The 13,841-nt window shown below is 38.6% G+C and overlaps 1 protein-coding gene across 4 annotated transcripts in view; it reads left to right on the top strand.

The window, feature by feature from the left end:
* The first annotated feature begins 224 nt into the window (after positions 1 to 224).
* PRMT8 (protein arginine methyltransferase 8) overlaps positions 225 to 13,841 on the top strand; it is a 166,353-nt gene continuing 152,736 nt past the window's right edge. For 3 of the 4 annotated variants that reach the window (XM_074269255.1, XM_074269248.1, XM_074269253.1), the window contains exons 1-2: positions 9,357 to 9,737; positions 10,686 to 10,816. In XM_074269255.1, the coding sequence (XP_074125356.1) occupies positions 10,721 to 10,816 (96 nt within the window). In that variant the 5' untranslated portion in view covers positions 9,357 to 9,737; positions 10,686 to 10,720. Of the gene's footprint in view, positions 412 to 9,356; positions 9,738 to 10,685; positions 10,817 to 13,841 lie in introns of those variants that run through there. The other variant, XM_074269249.1, reaches the window with a different exon arrangement.

Below are 13,841 nucleotides of genomic sequence, written 5' to 3'. Positions count from 1 at the left end.
TGAGAAGCAGCTGTGCATTTGAGGCTACCTCCCTAAGCAAACCCGCAGCGTGTGTGGAGTGGGGCTGGGTGGGGGTGGGGGGGTGGGGATGCAAGAGAAGAACTTGAAAGTGTGTGAAGGAATCAGAAGCAAATGAGAAGGGAGGAAAATAAAAGAAAGTGGAGACTGCTGAAAAGACTCAACCGTGATTGCTTTTTATCCCGTGTGTGCTCCAGATACGGTGTTTAGGTTTGGGTTTTGTTTTGGGGTGGGGTTTTTAGGGGCCCTTATTTTTAAAGCCACAACAGCTCTCCCTTTCTCTACTATCTATATATCTCCAACCCCTTGCTGGCTCTTATGGGCATGAAACACTCTTCCCGCTGCCTGCTCCTAAGGAGGAAAATGGCGGAGAACGCTGCCGAGAACACCGAGGTAAGGAGGCGAGAGAGCCAAGGTCCTTGGCGACCCCGGCCGCTCAAATCTGGAACCACTACGCTGCTGCTGCTGCTGCTGCTGCTGCTACCACTACCGCTGCTCCGTTTCAAGTGCCAAACTTTCCCTAGCTCCATCCTGCTTGCTTCTGCTGTCTCTCTCTCTCTCTCTCTCTCTCTCTCTCTCTCTCTCTCTCTCTCTCTCTCTCTCTCTCTCTCTCTCTCTCTCTTTCTGGTTGGGGGTAGGAGGAGGGATAAGAGAAAGCGAGACAGTGCATGTACCAGTCCCCCACCCCCTTGAAAATGCAAAGAAGCAGATATACCCCATCACCCTCTTATATCATTGGGGGGAGGCAAGGCAGGATGAAAAATCAAATAGTCTTTTTCTCCTGCTTGTGGAGGTTGAGCTATCTTTTGATTTGCCCTTTCTGGGTTCTTGGTTCCTCACAAGCGACTGCGGCCGGAACTGAGCCTTGAGTACTCTGGGTACTACTTCAGGACCACGGATAGATCCTTCACTTTCAGAGCCCGGGCTGTAGTAATACAGAACGGTAATCCTGATTTGGTCTAAGTGCCCCTAGAAGTGCGAGTGAGCGTGGGTTATATCCAAAGCCTCTTTCAGTACCAGGGACAGCTCTCCTGCAGTTCCCAGGAACTTGGGGGGAGGTGGGGCTGGGAGATGGGGAGTTTGTGATTGCAGCTATTGACTCCATAAACGCCTGAGAACGATGCCCCCTGCCTCTCTGCAGCTCTATCTCTGGTCCTGACTAAGGCCCCACCTCGCCCTCACTTTCATCCTTTTCCACTCGCCTCAATTTTACCTTCAAGTCGACCCAGAGCGCTAGCCTCCTCTTATGAACCAACCCTCGGCCTGCGGTTTCTCCCCACAAGCAATTCCTAGCTAGAGTGGCGAGCGTCTCTGACCTTCACGTCTTTACAACGGTACTGAGTTAAGGGACATTAGGGCACCTGTGGTCATGAATGGGGTTAGCTTCCTAGGAAAAAGCACGGTATATGAAAGTCGGTGAGGGCTTGGGGTATGCGTGTGGAGACTGCCCCCTTACTTGCCGGCAGGAAAAAGAAATGAGAAAACTCCAGACTCTATTAATAGCTGTAATTCAGTTGGACCGCCGCACATTTCACCTACGGATACCCAAAAGCACTAGAGGGTGGGAACGAGGAAGAGAATGAGAAAACTATTTCTCTCTCCCTCTTCTCCCTACATCTCTTGTTCCTTAACACTTGCAGCAACCCCACGTAGAACAACCCATCTCGATTTCTTCGAAGAGGCTGCAAGGGACACCGAATCTTGTTTCCTGAAAGATACCAAAAGCAGCATTTTCTGGGAATTGTCAGTCTTGAAATACACACGCTCCGGGGGCTGAAATGTGGGAGGTGAGGGGCGGTGCATGAATTCAGTTGTGAGATTCGTCAATAATAAGGTCTTCTTATAAGGTAGACTTTAGGACACCGATTCTTTTTCGGTCTCCTCAATCCCTGAATCCTAAGATAAAGAATTTACAAAATGCTCCACCTGCTAGATGGCCGGAATGATCTTTCACGTATACCATCTGTTTCATACACAAGAAAGCAAAGCTCCGTCGGCTCCGTTACTAGCCCTTTAAAGCTCAGTCTCTCTGCTTGCCCACCCTTGTCTTCTTGACATTTGTAGCAGTGGTTTCTAAAAATAGCACAGAGCTCCGGGCTGCACCTCTGTAAAGTGTGGGCCAGCCAGGCACGTAGCGGGACTCAGCCTCCAACAGGCTGCTGGGAGGCGAAAGAAGGCGGAAGGGGGAGGAGGGGCTGTGCGCAACTACAAGGGCGGGAGGTGGGGGGGAAGCGTCAGGATGCTTGAGAAAGAGATTCTCACAAGCCACTGCCACCATCCTCCTTCCCGCCTCTTCTCTTTTTGTTTTTAAAATAAAGTTTCCGCTCCTATGTAAACTCTCTCCACCTCCCCATCCTGGATGCGCAACGTCTGGCTGGGAAAAGGCGACCGCGGCTCCGATTTCCGCAGTCTGCTTTGGATAACTAATACAAAAGCAATAGCCCACCTTAGCTAAGGTTGAGAGCTGAGCCTGGCTATTTTTACTCCCTCCTCCTGCCCTCTTCTCCTTTCCCTCCCCTTTCCCCCCTCCCTTTCCTCTTCCCACCCCTCCCCTCCCCCCACCTTGCGGGTCTTTCTCATCAGTCGCACAGTCAGGCTTTACTTCAGGCTTAGATGAAAACAGCATCTACTGCGTAGAGCCAGCAGATCGCTGATGTACCCCGGTGCAAGGGGTTGATGGAGTGACTGGCAGCCAGGGTTGGAGCAAGCTTCAGTGGATCTGAATCAGAGGATTCCGTTCTTGCCACTTTCTATTGACTAAGTAGCAAATTGTCTTCCTTATTAGAAGTATGGAAGGAATCTAAGTACCTCGTGATGGTCACTTGGTCCCCATCCAAGAGCTAACTAGTTGTTTTTCTAATGAGTTGGGTCAGAAGCAGGAATTTCTCCAGTGCAATTTGTTGTGAGTTCCTGCGGAGTGGGTGGGGTCTGTGAATGTGTTTTTCATAGGATGACTAGAGTGAATGGAAATAGATCGGGAGGAGGAGCTGTAGGGGAGAATCTGAAGAGAGAGGAAGACTTGGAAGGAGTGGGAGGGAAAGAAAGAAAGTGAATTAACGGGGAGGGGGTGGTGAAAGGCCACTCTAAAGTAGTAGAACACCGAACTTGGAGTTTGGAAACCTGGGTTTGGATTCTTAGTTCTATGTGACTTCGGGCAATTTATTCTCTCCGAGTCCCAGTCTCCTAGCTTTAGTTTCTCCATTTGTAAAATTGGAAGAATAATGTTTTTACTACCCACCTATCAGAGTTATTTCAAGGATCAAGGGAATTAATAGTATTTAGTAAGTGATAGAGCCAAATATAGCTCTAGTAGGAAGAGAGGGAGAAACTGAAGAATTCAAATACCAAGAACTTCGTCTTAGAATCCTTGCCTGATCCTTGGCCACCAAACTGAAAATTAGGTCTTATATGGCTTTCCCATGTAATATTGGTTGACCTGCAACTGAGTCCTAACTCGGGCTCTGATATTTTGTGTGACCTTGGGCAAGCCACAACACTGATTTGAGCCTTCTTTTCCACATTTGTAAAATGGAGATAATACATTTATCGACTTTGCATGTGTAAAGAAAGTTCTTAATGTAAAGCACTTCAATATAGTGGATAGAAGTGCTGATCTGGGAGTCTGGTTGACCTGGATTAAAGTCCAATCTCTGACAAAGACTGGTTGGATAGGCATGTCAATTGATTCTTTAATGCTCCAGCACAACTTTCTGGGGTTCTAAAGTAAAAAGAAATTGCTGATATTCATGGCAGAGAAATTTTCTACAACAGAAGTTTTCTACACAGTAGAGATCACAAGTCTGCTTTCTTCTCTCCAGGTTCCCTCAAATGTATATGTGAGTTATTATTACTCTTTCCAGGTCTTAGATCCTCAAAGCTTTATGTAAATTATGGTTTTCACCTAATTCCCCCCAAAATTAGAGCTGATAGAGAGTTTGAAAGAGGGTCTACATAAGGAAAGCCTAGAATTGTTAAGGGATTTGCCTAAAATTACTCAAATAGAACAGGGATTGGGACTTCAAATCTCTGACTTTCTTCACTAAACCATGCTATTTTCTCTCCTTATCAAAGACTCAAGCTGAAGAGACCATAGCCACCAAAGGAATCTGATTTTACATAACCTTTGTGTATCTCCCCTCCTCATCCTAGCACAGAGTTCTGGAGAGGATAGACAATCGTTATTTGCAGAATTGAGTGGAACTTTTGAATATAAGCAACTTTGCCCAGAATTCAGAGTAGAAGGGCTTCAGCAATGTAACACAATGAATGAATGAATGTTCTTTGGCTATTCACACTTCTATTCAAGATCTGGCAATTACTGACTCCTACTGAGGAGCCCTCATTTGAATCATAAATAAATGGATTAATCACAATCCACAATTCTGAACTATGAGGGCTAATGGCCACTTCTGAGCAGTACTTTGCTTCACTGAGTTCCAGTGAATGACTGATGCATTCTTGCTGTTGATGGCTGCTTTATTCTTTATCCTGGAAAAAGAGAACCAATCCCTAACTCCTCCAGGAAGTTTAAAACTTGTTTAGCAAAAGAATTGCTTTGGAGACCAGATTTAGAAGCATTTTGAATATTTTTATGCTGGCCTCGGGAATTATGTCTAATTTAAAGAAAGAGCTTAGTACCAAGTGAAAAAGAAAAAGTAAAGAAAATGGGTAACAATTGTTGTTATCAACAATTCTGTGCTGGGCCCCCAGAGAATTAAAAAAAAGTGTGAGATCAACTAGGTGTTTTTGTGGAGCTGATAGTCTAGCAGGCAGTTAAATCATGCACATAAAAACATTGCAAGTAAAAACAGAGCAGCATGTAAAAAATAAGAGATCAAGCTTATTCTAATACTTAACAAATGCTTGGCCTGAGTAGTAGTATGAGGTTTTAGAAAGTCTCCTTCCAAATTCTTAATTTTTAGAAATGTCAAAGAAATGACTTGTCCAGATCACATAGCTAGTTAATGAGTTAGCTGAGACTCAAACCCAGGTCATCTGACTTATACTTCAGACCTTTTCCTATTGAATCAAAATGTAATGTGTAGGATCAAGGCATAGTTTCATGAGCTAACAGAAAAGATGTTTAAAATGGAATGAATATTTTGGTCATCTTTAAATTAAAATATATAGGGCTTATGCTCAGATTTTAAAAGTTGTTCTCTTAGTAGGAGTAACTACTGCTTTGTGCTAGATCTGTGAGCATCAGCTTTACCATCATTAATAATAATAGCTCATATTTAGGGACAGCTAGTTGTTGAAGAGGATAGAGAGCCAGGACTGAATTCAGGAAAACTTTGAGTTCAGTTCCAGCCTCATACACTTGCTGTGTGTTCCTGAGCAGTTCCAATTTCCTCATTTGTAAAATGGGCTGGGGGAAGGGCATGGCAAACCAGTCCAATATATATGTCAAGAAAATCCCAAATGTTGTCAGGAAAAATTGTGCACAACTGCTGGATCAAAGGGTATGTACAGTTTGATAATGTTTTGAGCATAGTTCCAAATTGCTCTCCAGAATGGCTGCATGTGTTCACAATTCTACCAACAATGTATCTGACTACTTTTCTCTGAACTGACTCTTTCCAAATCCCAATGTCTTAATCTGTCAAATAAATTAATAATACTTATTCTCCCAAAATTATAGGGCTGTTGTGAATAAAGGACTTTGTGAAGCACCATATAATAGTGAAATATTGCAATGAACTGCCCATGCAAAGACCAGAACTCAGGGTCATTCTCTTTCTCACCACACGCATTGAGCACACTCGTTTTAATGGATTCCCCAGGGTTGAGGTGTTACTGGTATTTTTATAGCAAATGCAATTTTCCAGAGAATTATAAATTAAGTAATATTTGTTAAACACAGAATTCCAGTTTCATCCAGGAGGTGATATGAATTTTTCTTTCTGCAATAGCATGTGAGATGAAAATTCTTTACATCTTACACCATAGGGCCATTATGTTAGCAGAAGAAAAGTCCAAGAAAGAAAACAAAAACAACTGGGCAATCCAACAATATATAACCATCAAGGTAGTTGGAAACAAACATTATGTCTTAGTGTAAAGTGCAGGTATGTTAGATACTTTTATATTAGTGAAAACATTGTCATTTTTGGTAGAAGGAATATAATCCTTCTGTGAATGGGACCTTCATAGGTCACATCCATGTATTTGCCTTCAAGCTGGCAATATCTAAACCATGATTGTTATGGAAACTGCACTGGATTTTGGAGTCACAAGTCCAGAGTTTGAATGTTTTAATTTTTAATGTATTAAGATTGTTGTTAGGTTCTTACTAAGTGCTAATGAGATAATGAGATATTAGGTTCTTACTAAGTGCTAAGTCGGTACTTGACAATTCTCTAGTTCCGCCCTTTACTGGGAGTTTTACTTGTGAATTCCTGGGGAAGAGCATGCTTAGGAGGAGCAAGTTCATTGGTTGAAGTAATTTTTTCCAGAAGCCCTTGCATTATCCCATGCCCCTTCTATTCATTCATTCTGTTCATGGCTATAAGTTTTATTGTTTATATATCATGATATCAAATTGTTGTCAGAAATTTGATACAAATTTTTTTCTAATTTCAACTATTTCTTTTTTTATTCTAGATTAGTAATGTTGATTGTGTAGAAGTTTCAGATTCAAATTTCCTCTTACGCTGCAAATATACTATTATATTCCTTCAATTACTTTAATCTTTTTAAAGGTGGTTCTGTTCATACTCACTTTCTTCTTCTCACCTCTGATCACCAATTCCTATTGGTCCCCCTTCCTCTCCTTGTCTTCATCTAATTTTGTTCACTACTTTTTAAATTTTATTTTTGTGACATTTTCCAAAAAGGAATTCTCTTAGTCTCTTCATTATTTACCTTCTCTTTCTTTTCTTTTCTTTTTTTAACAGTCACCTTATGGCTTTATTTAAATATAAAATGAGACAAAATAATACAACTTTCCTTAGTCAGGAAAAGTGCAATATAAAATATCCATAAAAACATTAAAATGCTAATAACATATCAAATGAGTGCAAAGCACAGAATGTTAAATCTATCTTCTCTTTCTGATAATCTAGACCTTTATTCTCTGTTTCATGATCCCTGTAGTTATCTGGTCTCTCTTCTTTCTCTGTATCCTTCATGCAATCAAAGCTTCCGAGATAATCATTCTAAATTCCCCCCTTTAGACAGTTTCTGTCACTGTCTTGAAGGACTTGTCCCACAGATTCTCCTTTTCCATTATGCCTCGTTTCTAGAACAATGCTAATTATTGCAGGTGTCAGGAGAACATTGCTTCATGGAAAAGTTCCATCTCTGCTACATTCCTATTTGCACTGATCTATACTCTCTTGTTATTTCTTTTTCTGTATTTGACTGGAAATCTCCTTCCTGTGTGCATGTTCTCTCACTCTTTCAGCTAACTGGACCCAGGGGTTTCAACACCCCCTCCTTTTCAAGCTTCAAATCTCCCAAGCTTCATCCAGTGAGGTCCTTCTCTTTCTCCACTGACCATCTCTCATAAGAGTATTCATCAGTGGATTCCATTCCTACTTCTGATATAGGGTCTCCTTTCTTCCTCTTTCAATTTCTTCTCCCCATTCCCTTCTAGGATTAGTTTTCCTAGGGCAGATTCTCTTCTCATTGCTAGCCTTTGTTTTTGATCTCTGAATATCATTCACTCCTCTCAATCTTCCCGTTCCCCTCCTTTTTATGTACCTCCCATGTTGTAATGCAGTTCCATCCAGTTGATTCACCTGAAGATAGAATATTGATAGGTTTTGTACAAAATACCTTTTGTCCATCTTTTTACTGTTATTCTACCAGATTTCCTCCTTCACCCGTTTCCTTATGTACATTTATAAACATAACAGTCTTTCTTTGACACTGTTCCTGTTACTGTCCTTGCCTGCTGCATTTATTCACTCCTCTTGCATTCCTCTTGTTTGAAGTATTTGACAGGTAAATAATCTCTTTTGTTCTGGTTTTCTTTCCTTTTAAGTTTTAAAAAAAGTAATTATTTTGTGCACAGCAGAGAACAAAAGAACAATTTGCAATGAAGTAAAGAAAAAATGAACACTTATGAATATAATTTCTTCTACTAATATATATATATATATATATATATATATATATATATATATACTTTCTTGATCTTGTTATATATTTTGAATCCTCCATGTTCTGCTGGGGACATGACAGTGCTCTCATTTATTTTGTTTTGAATTGCTTTTCTGTTTTTCTTTTTTCTTATTCTGTTTTTTAGTAAAATATATTTTAAAAATCATTATTTACTTTACTAGGTAAATTGCTTAAAGATCATTATTTTCTTTCTAAAAACACTTCAAACTCTTTCTTATTATTGACCATTCCTCTTTTGTCCTGTATATCAAACTTAGATTTGCAGGATAGATCACCCTAAGCTGCATGCTGAGCTCCATTACTCTTTTCCATTCTATTGCTCATTTCCATACTATTCCATTCCTTCCTCCTTTTTCTTTTTCTTTTTTTAAGTGAGTGTGGAATTGTCTTCTTCTATTTGAATGTTCTTTGTATTTGACAATTTCTATTCCATTGGCTTATAGAACTTGTTTCTGGATTGAACTGTTAAATTTAATTCTGTGTGTCTTGCATTTAAGTTTTCATATTCTAGTAATTTTTTTTTTCTGTGCAGGACATAAATTCTTTTCTTATAATCTTTATTTTTCTTTTAAACTATTCAGGAACAACATGTTGTGGTTCCATATTTTCAAATTCTAAAAGGTTCTTTCTTTCACCAAATGTTACATCATTTTATTTTGGGAGATTTATTCAGATATCTAACTCACTAGATCTGGAGTCTATATTTCCTTTTGTTGCTACTGTTTTTCCTTTTGATTTATTTATCTGTTTATGTTCAAGGTTTTTGAGTTTCCTTCCTCCTGAAAAATCGTTTCTATTTCCAGTTTTTTTCTTTACCCTTCCCCACTTCCATTTTTCTTATCACTTACTTTCTGAATTCTCCTTCCTTTCTGACTTTGTTTTTCTGGGGAGTTGGATCTCAAAATGTTTCATTTCCCTTCCACATAGGGCAAGTACAGTTCACCAGCCTAAGTCTTGCTTCAAATGACTTTTGGGTGGTCAGAACTTGCTCTAGCCAGAAACTATGTTCTTTTCTTCAGGCTTGATGCAGTATTGCAGTCTTCCCACCTGCACAGCTTTTTGACCTGGTAATCTGTCCCACTCCTGTTCCTCAGTTCTCTGGTCTGGTACCAACAGTTCAGAGCCTGTTTTCCTTGGCAGTTCAGAACTTTGCAGCACCAATACTTCCAGGTTGCTACCCCTAGCAACCTTTTGTTTCTGAAAGACTGGCTAAGTTAGCCGTCAAGGTCTGAACAAACTTGTAGTTGGGATATAACTAGCATGGAAAGAGGGAGGGGGACAGGACAGTAGGACTAGATTTTGATGAAGACTATATTATGTTGTTTGGGCTGTTAGTATTGCCCCAATGCTTTGTAGGCTGGCAAATGGGGGAGCAGTGCTGAATGAGCTCGGGGCTAATGAGCATCAGTTCCTTTATAAAATTTATTTTAATTTTGTTTTCTTTCAATTTTCTTTTGTGTTCTGATGTACTAGAATATGGATCCAGTTGAACTTTCTTTATCTTTGGTACACAATTTCTGTTTTGGAAAGGTTTGTGAAGTCATGAGGATCAGAGAAAACATCCACATCTTCATTGTGTTGCTCTGCCAGAAGTGAGTCTGCCTTAGTTCTCATTTCTTTCACTTCACATGCAAGTGTATAGATTATCATTATTGGATGGAATTATAGAATAATTTAGTTCAAGTCCTTCATTTTGCAGATGGGAAAACGAAAGTTTAGAGAAGTTACCTAACTTGCTTAAGGGCAGATAATTAATTAGTAGAACAGGAAATTGAACCCAGAATTTTTGATTTCCTATAAATGAAAGTTTGTAGATTAATATAATTGGGATTAGAGGGATATTAGAGTCTAATCCAATCTCCTCATTTTTAGGAAAACTGACCAGAACAGTAAAGTAGTTTGCCCTAGGACATGAAAGAACTTAATAACAGAGATATAAATTTAATTCAGATTTCTGGATTCTTGTGTTCTTTTCACTACATTAAGCTTTGGGCCTTTTCCCCCCTATTTCAACCTTAAAGGAAAAGGGGATTTCAGTTGGTTATCATGTTTTCTTACAACTGATTGTCATAAATTCATCTTTGAATCTTCAAATTTTCTTATTCTCCCAAACTAAGTATCTGAATTCTGCTCATCTATGTTTTTGCTTCCTTTGTCTAGTTAGGAACTAGGAACAGTGAGGATTTTCAACATTGCCAGTCTTTTTGCTTATTTTATATGGGATGGGATTTTCTAGTTTACTAACTATATTATTTCTCTAATACATTGGTATTGTCTATGGGATATTGGGTGGCCTATTTGCAAATAGTTCAGATTTATCTGAACTAGTTTAACCAGCTTAAAAAAGCATCGAAAACTTTTTGTATACAATTTGCATCTTTTATGTTGCATATTGTCTATTTTTTTCTTATTATGCCCTCAGTAGAAGAGAGAGCAGTATTGTTTAAATTTCAGTTATGACTATGGCTTGTGCAATTTAAGATGTTCAAAAGTAGCTGATAATGCATGTTAGATGATAGTACAATTATTTGAATTCACAGAATCACAGAACCTCAAGGTTAGAAGGAACTAACATATGTCTGAATATGACTCACTTCTACAATATTCAGGACAATTGTCATATAGCTTTTGTCTGAAGACTCCAGTGAAGGGGAACACACTACATTCTCAGGTAGTTCATTATATTTTTGTGATATTTCTAAGTGTTAGAAACTTTTTACTTGCATTGAACTAATTTTTTTCTCTTCATTTTCTACCATTATTTAAAATCAGCTGAATTCTTGTATCCAAAAAGGTCAGTACATGACATGCTGACTCTGAGAGAGGTTTCTAGCCAGGTCTCAGAGGACTAGTCTTATAGCTGTATTGTTTACCATGATTATATTATTTGAAATGTGGGTAAAGGCACAGATGGCATGTTTATTACACTTGAAGATAACATGAGGTTAGGAAGGATAGCTAACAAAGAAGTGTCAAATTTGCTGCCCAAATCTACAAAACTCCTAGTACCAATAGAGTCAAATTGAAATGTAAAAGAGAAATGTTTAACAAAATAAATAAAAATACAATGCAACATAATGTTAATGTTAATAATGTTTTCTAAGTCCATATCTAACTGCCCATTGACATCCACTAACACATTGCAAAACAGAAATGGGATCCAAGATCTTAAGAGGTCTAGCAGATCTGTTGTAACTCTATAATAACAAATTAAAATTTAATAGGGTCAAATACAAAATTCTATAGTTATGTTTTAAAATAAACTTTACAAGTACAGTTTGTGGAAGTGCTCTAGAATACTGTTTATGTACAAAAGATTTGGTATTCTTTGTGATCTGTAAGCTCAATGTATCAACAATGTGACATGGTTGATAGAATGCATTAAGAAAGTTGTTATATACAGAAAGTGATCATTCTACTGTACTTTGCCATGGTCAGATCAGATCCTGAATATTTGTTTGGAATACGTATTAGGAATTACTTTAATAAGCTAGATAATGTCCAAAAGATATTGAATTGACTAGTATTGGCGACTTTCTCATATGAGAACTGACTAAAAGAACTGGGGTGTTTCATTCTAAAGAAGAAAAAAAATTTGTGTGGGAGGGAGAATGATAGCTGACTTAAATATTTGCAGGATTATTATATAGAAGAGAGATTAAGCTCATCCTTTAAAGGCCTAGATAGCAGAACTAGAAAAAAAAAAGGACAAAGATTTGAAAGAGGTAGATTTAGGTTTGATGTAAGGAAAAACATCTTATTTAATTATATAAAAATGTAAAATTGGCTACCTCTGAAAGTATTAGGTTCCTCCTCACAGTGGTTTTCAAATGGAACCTGTCTGGTAATTTGTTACCAGTCTTATTGAATAGATCCTCCTTCAGATATAGCTTAGATTAAATGACCTCTAAACTCACTTCCTGCTCTATTAACCTGATTCTGTGAGTCGATCATCATTGTCAAAATGTCAGAAAATTGCCAAAGATTGTGAAGGAGGAAGGCTTAGACAATTGATACCAAAATGATGATTATGGAGAAAATATCATGAAGATAAAGACCTAGTTGCGATTTACAGAAAGAGATACAGTTGTTGTTTCCACAATGGATGAAGAGAAGTAGTGAGTATTGATTCTACAAAAATTACTTTTTTTTGGTTTTTAGATTAGATTTTATGATTTTTTCCCTAGCCCTTTCACCAATCACTCTATGTTTTGCTAAGGGTGCTTTTATTGTTAGCTTGCATCAGTTTTTTTTTTTTTTTCTGTGTTAACCAAAGATTTTGATTCATAAAGAATGCTGAGAGATTGGTGGGTAAGAAGTCTGAATTTTAGTTTCATCAACAAATTGTTTTCCTTCTCTGAAGCTCACTTTTGTCATTTTAAAATTTGAGGATGTTGGATTAAATTCCCTTAAAATCCTAGACTGGTAATCTCATGATTCTATGATTCCTTGAGCACACATATTTTAGAGCAGAGGAAATCAGCTTCAAGGGTGTTAGAGATTAAACAGCAAGGTGCCATGTGTGTCAATTCAGACAAGTTGCAATCATCTTTCTGGGTCTCAGTAGCTTTCTCTTTAAAATTACAGGATTGGACTAGAGGATATCTTTGTTCCTATCCAGCTAACATTCTGTGCTTTAGATATGATGATCCTATATAGTAGATTTTGTATTTGAGGATAAATGAAAGCTTGGTATATTTTAAGTATCTAGGAGTAATGATGGTAAGAAGAGAAGAAAGCAGGAGAGAAAATGTAAGGTCATAAACAAAAGAGATCTCAGAATATCCTGCTTCTCTGTTTTTGCCCCTACACCCTACTCCTGTTTTATTTTCACCCTCACTCTGTGATCATCATGACTTCTATCTTTATCAATGGCATGACCTAGTAGAATTATGGGACTGGAAAATGCTGGTGTCAGATGCACGATATATCCTTTCTACCAACCTCCTTCCCCTTACTTCCCTACCTCAGTATCCTACCACTTAATTTGGGAAATATTCTAGGCACCAAAGCCCTAAATCTCCTGATGTGATAGTTGGACTTTTGGCAAGCCCTTACTGGGGTTATAGTCATCTGTATAGTCATCTGCCAAAGGGAAGGATCATCTCTAGACTGAATTTTAAAGTGGATTAGGCCTGTCTTTGAAGTCTTTTTGCTCTTCTATTATCTAATTAGTCATAGAATGTTATGAACATGCAATCAACCAATCAATCAAGCATTTGTTAAGTGCCCACCAGGTGACAAGTATGGTTCTAAATGCTGGGGATGCAAAGATGGAAATTAAAGTTTTTGCCTTTGGGAGTTTGCATTCTAATGAACTGATATAACCTGTGTAAATAGGTATTTATGTAACAGGTACAAGGGAGACTTGAGGAGAGGTAGAGGGAGGCACTGGTAGTTGAGGGAACTAAGAAAGACTTCATGCAGTAGGGGACATTTGAACTGAGTCTTGAAGAGATAGGGAGAGATTCCCAGAAGTAGAGGGGAGGGACAGACACTCTTTCAGACTGGGGTGGGAGGAGAGAGGGGGAGGAAATGGGATAGTGTCAGTCAATGCAAATATACAGAGATGGGAGTATTTGTGTGAAGAACAGCTAGACCACTACAAGGTGTATCATAGAATGCACAGGAGGGAATAGAATGCACTATTAGTACTAATGTATAATATACTAGATAAGCAAAATAAAATTCAGATA

Source organism: Sminthopsis crassicaudata, chromosome 5 (genome assembly GCF_048593235.1).
Source record: "Sminthopsis crassicaudata isolate SCR6 chromosome 5, ASM4859323v1, whole genome shotgun sequence".
NCBI classification, from domain to species: Eukaryota; Metazoa; Chordata; class Mammalia; order Dasyuromorphia; family Dasyuridae; genus Sminthopsis; species Sminthopsis crassicaudata.
This window is presented reverse-complemented; position numbering and strand designations above follow the sequence as displayed.